This window comes from Gossypium arboreum, chromosome 7, assembly GCF_025698485.1.
Source record: "Gossypium arboreum isolate Shixiya-1 chromosome 7, ASM2569848v2, whole genome shotgun sequence".
NCBI classification, from domain to species: Eukaryota; Viridiplantae; Streptophyta; class Magnoliopsida; order Malvales; family Malvaceae; genus Gossypium; species Gossypium arboreum.
The window spans coordinates 100,114,596-100,121,267 of NC_069076.1; the positions used below are offsets into that span (position 1 = coordinate 100,114,596).

General features: G+C 32.0%; 1 protein-coding gene across 1 annotated transcript; it reads left to right on the forward strand.

The window, feature by feature from the left end:
- The first annotated feature begins 2,226 nt into the window (after positions 1-2,226).
- LOC108484875 (protein MHF1 homolog) lies at positions 2,227-5,600 on the forward strand. Its single transcript, XM_017788765.2, has 4 exons — positions 2,227-2,483; positions 2,605-2,676; positions 3,284-3,364; positions 5,217-5,600. The coding sequence occupies exons 1-4, from the start codon at positions 2,360-2,362 to the stop codon at positions 5,363-5,365; spliced, it is 426 nt and encodes a 141-aa protein (XP_017644254.1). The 5' UTR covers positions 2,227-2,359; the 3' UTR covers positions 5,366-5,600.
- The last annotated feature ends 1,072 nt before the right edge of the window (positions 5,601-6,672 follow it).

Sequence of the window (6,672 nt, forward strand, 5' to 3'; positions counted from 1 at the left end):
TTTGATGTTGTCTGCATAATCGTGTCAGAATATTGCATAATTTTCCGAATGTCATGGTAAAATGTTTTCCTTCTTTGTGCCCTTTTTCTTGAGCTCGATGTACAGTTCTGCGAGAACAAGATGTTAAACTTTTCTAATTTTTTCATTGTCAAATTGAAGAAGATATGTGAGAAAGTCTTAACAGGTTTCCAGGTTATGTTGCTATCCGTTCTGTTCGAAAGCTTTTTACTTTCCTCTTGGTCTCTTTACAATACTAGAACTTGAGATGATAATCATAAAGCTTAAGAAAATGTATATAGGCGATTTTAATCGGTTGTAATCCTGAACATTTCTCTAATTATCGTTTTCATTGCATTGTCTCCTGAACCATGGGCTTTTTTACGTTCCCCTGTTCTTGCCTTCCCTAATACTCTTTCCCCTTTGCTTCACTGTGTTGTGTGAAGCTAAATCTCTTATCTTAGTTTTCACTTTTTGAGGGCAGCCACCAAGTTATCTGCTTGATCCTTCCTTAGGTCCCTATCTAGTTGGTAGTTTATGTTTTGAGCTTCAGAACTTGGAATGTTACTCTTTGTTTCGATAACCTTTTTCTAGTTAATGCCCTCACTTGCATCAATTGACAACCGCCTCAGCTTCGGTCCGTCCTTAGCTTCACCTGTCTGGTCGAAGAGAGACAGTAGTTCATTCTTTGTTTGTTCCAAGCTCTTCCCAAGAATGAAAATTATGAAGTTGGTTTATGTTAAAGTTACCCTTAAAGGAATGTTAGGACATTTAAATACAAATCAGACCTAATCTACAACATTATAAATTTAACCACTGAAACTTTGGATTATGAAATTAGTTACACTGCATCTAGTATTTTCATGAAATCAGTAAGAAGATTATTCCATCTTTTCTGGTATTGAACCGAATCTGACCTGGCCAACACTGTGTTGGTTATAGTATGAAGAAACTGAATCCTACTGAAGTACGTCCTGTTCTGATGCCGACATTGACGATGGTTCACTCCTTGCTCGTACTCTATTCTTTACTGTAAGCATTTTTGGCATTAGTGGCATGAAATGTTTGTTCCGTTGTTTCACCGAGTAAACAACTTTGCATTCTCATGCATGTTAATTGATTCAGGTTATGGCTGAGCAAGAAAAACCGAAAAATTGAAAACTGACTCGAACCGATACGAAATGAAAGTTTAAGAATCATGATTTTTCAAAACCAAATCTTGTTCTATTTTTACTTATATATAATTAATTTTAAATTTTTATGATATGAAAATGAATATTTTATATTTAAAATGGTGAAAATATTTTAAAATTCTTGACAAATTATTTTTCTTTTTAAAAATATTTACGAAAAAGATTTTGAAATTTTGTAAAATAATACTCAAAAGCGACAAAGCAAAGCATATTTTATCAAAATAAGTCTAAAATTTAAAATAAAAATTAATATGAAAAAATTGAGAACTGAACAAGAAGAAGTCTAATTATAATAAACTATTAAAAATTTTAAAACAATTTCAATCTAACCAATTCAATATCACTCTAATTTAGTGCTAATTGGCATCAGAGGTGGGTTTTCAAGAGTAGAAAATAGCAGCTATCTTGTGGGTGAAATTAAGCTTTGAATGGATGCTGTGGTAGGACCCGATCCAAATGTACCATTTCATGAATACACTAAATTAAAAAAAATCAAACGGGCAAAAGATTATACCATGTCTACAAATGTAAAACACAAATATATATCAAATAAAACTGTATTGAGATGGATTTCAGGCTAATCTCAAACATCATCAGCGATAATAATTGAAGCTATGTGCTGATACCTTTAGTTTTCAAAGTTCAATCCATGTACTCCTCTCCTAATTTGTACTATATCAACGAAAATAAGCTAATATTTTACAAAATTTTAACAATCATTATGATTTTTTACTGAGAGCTCTATAAAATAAGGCTGTCGTAATCAAATCGGACTAGTTGGACTTGAGCTCAGGAATTAGTTGATATATCGATACAAATAAAGGGGTTGAACCGATTTTTGAGTGTATCATTTGGAATCAATTAGATCAGGACAATAATAAGTTGAATCAAATTTATAATTTGAATATACATTTTTAATAAATTGTAATAATTTATTTAAAAAAATTAGGTAAGAAATTGAACCGAAAATTGATAGTCTGACCGGTTTGACAAACTATTCGGTTTTTAACACCATACTATAAAGGCAGCCCATGATGGAGCCCAAGATATAGGAGTCTTCAAGGGCCCAAAACCGTACGCCTGGATCAAATTCCCGCGCATTTCTCCATCTTCTCATCAGATGGAACTGAAGAAGACCGGGAAATTTGAACCCTAGATTTGAAAGAAGTATGGAAGTCGACGAACATAATAGGAGCGATTTCGAGAAAGAAGAAGAGGAAGAAGACGATTCAGTTTCCGATCTCTTGAGAGATCGCTTTCGTCTCTCCGCTATTTCCATCGCCGAATCCGAAGGTCCATTTTTTTCCACACAATTTCTATTCTTATTTTTGGCTTCTTAGCAATTTTTTTTTTCTAGTTAAAGAATTTTCATAATTGACTAAATTGAATTCAAATCTTCAACTAATTGTCGCAGCGAAGAGAAGCGGTATGGAAATTTCTCCACCGATAGTAGCTTGTATTGCCGATTTGGCCTTCAAATACATCGGTAAAATACCTCACTTTTCGTTACTATTTAAATTCTCTATTTTTGTGAATCGGTTTTCTTTTATGTTGTTTCTACTTCCTTCTTTGAATATGAAACATCTTAATATTCCAATTCATTATTTTATTGGGTTTAACGGTGAAGCTGAAAGAAGCAATTATTAAGATTTTGTGTCAATTTACAGTGTAGGCAACCATAGAGGATATTTATTGCTATTATATTAAGAACCTTTATGAACTAGTTATTAACAATTTAGGAGTTATTTCTGCAAGATTCGGAATGCCTTAGTAATACTTGGTGTTCGAGCACCATTTGCACCTGATGGCCTATGAAATTGGGTACCATCGGACACCGCTGAGACTTGGCGTTCGTTGGTGCTTGAGCACTAAGGCATTTGGTATAATTATCATATAATTTCAAGTTTTATTGAATGTGATTGTATATTTATATTCTCAGTATACCTGTGGTTTTATAACTACAATCAGTAACCATTATCAATTGCAGAAGGTGAGAAATTTGCATTTGCTTATAGAACCCTTTGTGTTGTTTGATATTATTATGAAAAATGATTGCTTGATTTAATGAAATGTTTGGGCTGTTTGAGTTGCAGGTCAGTTGGCAAAAGACCTTGAACTATTTGCACACCATGCCGGTCGTAAATCTGTGACCATGACAGATGTCATAGTTTCTGGTGAGTGCATAATGTCAAACAATGCTTTTGGAAGTATTTCTTCTTTTGTGGTATTATTGTTAGTGACAATCTTGTTCATCTTCTAAGTAGTGACTTATTTTGAGAGAAAGAGCATGCCTATTCTGTATCGATAGGTTAGAAGTAACAGATTCATATTCGTTTGGATTATAGAAACATAAGACCTATTCACTTCGATTTCAGCTCATAGAAATTAACATTTATCTGCCCCATTGAGTTCGCCAATTCATATTAGTTCAGAGCTACAGAAACATAAAAACCTATTCACTTTGATTTTCAGCTCACAGAAATGAACATTTAGCTGCCTCATTGAGGTCCATTTCGTATCAGTAGCTTAGAAGTAGCCAATTCATATTTGTCCAGAGCTGCAGAAACATAAAAACCTATTCACTTTGATTTTTAGCTCATAGAAATAAACATTTAGCTGCCTCATTGAGGTCCATTTCGTATCAGTAGGTTAGAAGTAGCCAATTCATATTTGTTCACAGCTACAGAAACATGAAATCTATTCATTTCAATTTTCAGCTCACAGGAATGAACATTTAGCTGGCTCATTGAGGGCCGTTTTGTATTGGTAGGTTAGAAGTAGGAAATTCATATTTGTTGAGAGCTACAAAAACATAAAACCTATTCACTTCGATTTTCAGCTCAGAGAAATGAACATTTTGCTGCCTCATTTAGGTCTATTTCATATCGGTTGGTTAGAAGTAGCCAATTCATTATTAGTTCAGAGCTACAGAAAACATAAAGACCTATTCACTTTTGATTTTCAGCTCACAGAAATGAACATTTAGCCGCTTCATTTAGGTACATTTCGTATCGGTAGGTCAGAAGTAGCCAATTCATATTTGTTCAGGGTTACTGAAACATAAAATCTATTTTGGTTTTCAGCTTATGGAAATGAACATTTAGCTGCCTCATTGAGGTCCATTTTGTATCGGTAGGTTAGAAGTAGGCAATTCATATTTGTTCAGAGCTACAGAAACATAAAAACCTATTCACTTTGATTTTCAGCTCACAGAAATGAACATTTAGCTGCCTCATTGAGGTACATTTCGTATCGATAGGTCAGAAGTCGCCAATTCATATTTGTTCAGTGTTACGGAAACATAAAATCTATTCACTTTGATTTTCAGCTCATGGAAGTGAATATTTAGCTGCCTCATTGAGGTCCATTTTGTATCGGTAGGTTAGAAGTAGGCAATTCATATTTGTTCAGAGCTACAGAAACATAAAACCTATTCACTTTGGTTTTCAGCTCACAGAAACGAACATTTAGCTGCCTCTTTGAGGTCCATTTCGTATTGGTAGGTTAGAACTAGCCAATTCATATTTGTTCAGAGCTAGAGAAACATAAAAACCTATTCACTCTCAATTTTCAGCTCAAAGAAATTAACATTTAGCTGCCTCATCGAGGTCAGTTTCATAGCAGTAGGTTAAAAGTAGTCAACTCATATTTGTTTTGATTTTCAGCTCACAGAAATGAACATTTAGTTGCCTCATTGAGGTCCATTTCGTATTGGTAGCTTAGAAGTAGCCGACTCATATTTGCTTTGATTTTCAGCTCAAAGAAATGAACATTTAGCTGCTTCATTGAGATGCATTTCGTATTGGTAGCTTAGAAGTAGCCGACTCATATTTGCTTCGTCTTTCAGCTCAAAGAAATGAACATTTAGCTGCCTCATTGAGATACATTTTGTAGCGGTAGGATAGAAGTAGCCAACTCATATTTGTTTCGATTTTCAGCTCATAGAAATGAACATTTAGCTGTCTCATTGAGGCCTTCGTATCAGTAGGTTAGAAGTAGCCAACTCATATTTGTTTCAATTTTCAGCTCACAGAAATGAACACTTAGCTGCCTCGTTGAGGTCCTACAGCGATGAGCTTAAAGCAAAAGAACCCCAATCCGATAGGAAGAGGAAGAAAGTACCTAGAAAAGAGGACAAGGGTATCGACGGTATGGTGAATATCCCTGATCTTTGATTCTAGGTTTCTCTTAATAGGAGATTTTATGCATAACCAACTCTTACCTGAAAGTACTGAACTATACTTATGTCATTACACACTAAAAGCTTGTAAAAACTTATGTTTAATGGTAATTCAAGTTGTAATACAACCTATTTACTAGTTGCATGCTAGTGTCAAATTTGTATATGTTAAACTACTTTGAGAGTCTTTGTATCTCTCTACTATAAAATCGATTTTTTTTTACATTTAATTTTGAAGCAAATAGGTAAAATTGTATCCAATAGAACGTTGAAAAAAAAAATGATAGATTTGTCGTATTTCAAAGTGACTTTGAAAAAAAAATTGAGTAATTTAGTCATTGTTCGAGTTTTGAAATATGTTGAATTTTGGTTTGGTTTTTTTTACGAGTCACTTTAAAACATTACAAGTCAATAATTTTTAATGTTGAAGGTTGATGTGGTTTAGAATTTTACACAAGATAATTAATATTGTACTAGTATATGCATTATTTTTCTACTGGAACTGTTGTATATTGGTATTGGTCCGTTTCAGTATACCATTTTGAATTTAGTAATATTTTTGAAAAAAATTTAATATATACATATAAAAATATTTAAAATAACCGATGAATGGTACTAAATAAATTTCAAATATAAAATATTGATGCATGTACAATGTTTCTTTTAAAATTTTTATTATTTATTACCATTTCGGACAATAATTAGATTTTTTTTTTTTGCACGGATTTATGCATAATATTTTGATCGTTACAACCAAAATTGGGTGGAACAAGTTGAAAATTTAAGCGGCGCAAAAAAAAAATCATCAATTAATTACTAAAATAATACGCATAGACCGAAATAGTCATAACTGATGCGGAACTGAAAATTAGTTAATTAAGTATTAGTTGTATTAATCCTAATGTTCGAAGCAAGTATATGTAAGGTTGTTTTGTGAACGGATAGTTATGTTTATTTTTAAGAATAAAAAGAATCATAATACAAATCATTGAGATTTTATTAAATAATATTAAATACAAACATTCGAAAATAAATTAATTATATTTTTATTATTTGTTTATAAAACCAATAAATTTTCCTCATAATTGACGATTATACGAATAAAAACTATCTCAAAGGTGCATCGGTTGTTAGTATGTTTTATAAAAATATTGTTATTTAAATAAAATTAAAAATATTTAATAATCACAACCACAAAAAGAATAAAAGTTTTAAACTCTTGTAAAATATTTTCATTTAATTGTTTTGAAGTTTAAAACTTATAAAATTATTTTTAAAAATAGTGTTTCAAAAATTTTAAAA

Excerpts from the sequence above, each read along its gene's own strand:
- LOC108484875 (XM_017788765.2), top strand. The coding sequence starts at position 2,360 with ATGGAAGTCGACGAACATAATAGGAGCGATTTCGAGAAAGAAGAAGAG. Across the intron at positions 2,677-3,283 it reads TTTGGCCTTCAAATACATCG|GTCAGTTGGCAAAAGACCTT; the intron begins GTAAAATACCTC and ends TTTGAGTTGCAG. Across the intron at positions 3,365-5,216 it reads GACAGATGTCATAGTTTCTG|CTCACAGAAATGAACACTTA; the intron begins GTGAGTGCATAA and ends TTCAATTTTCAG.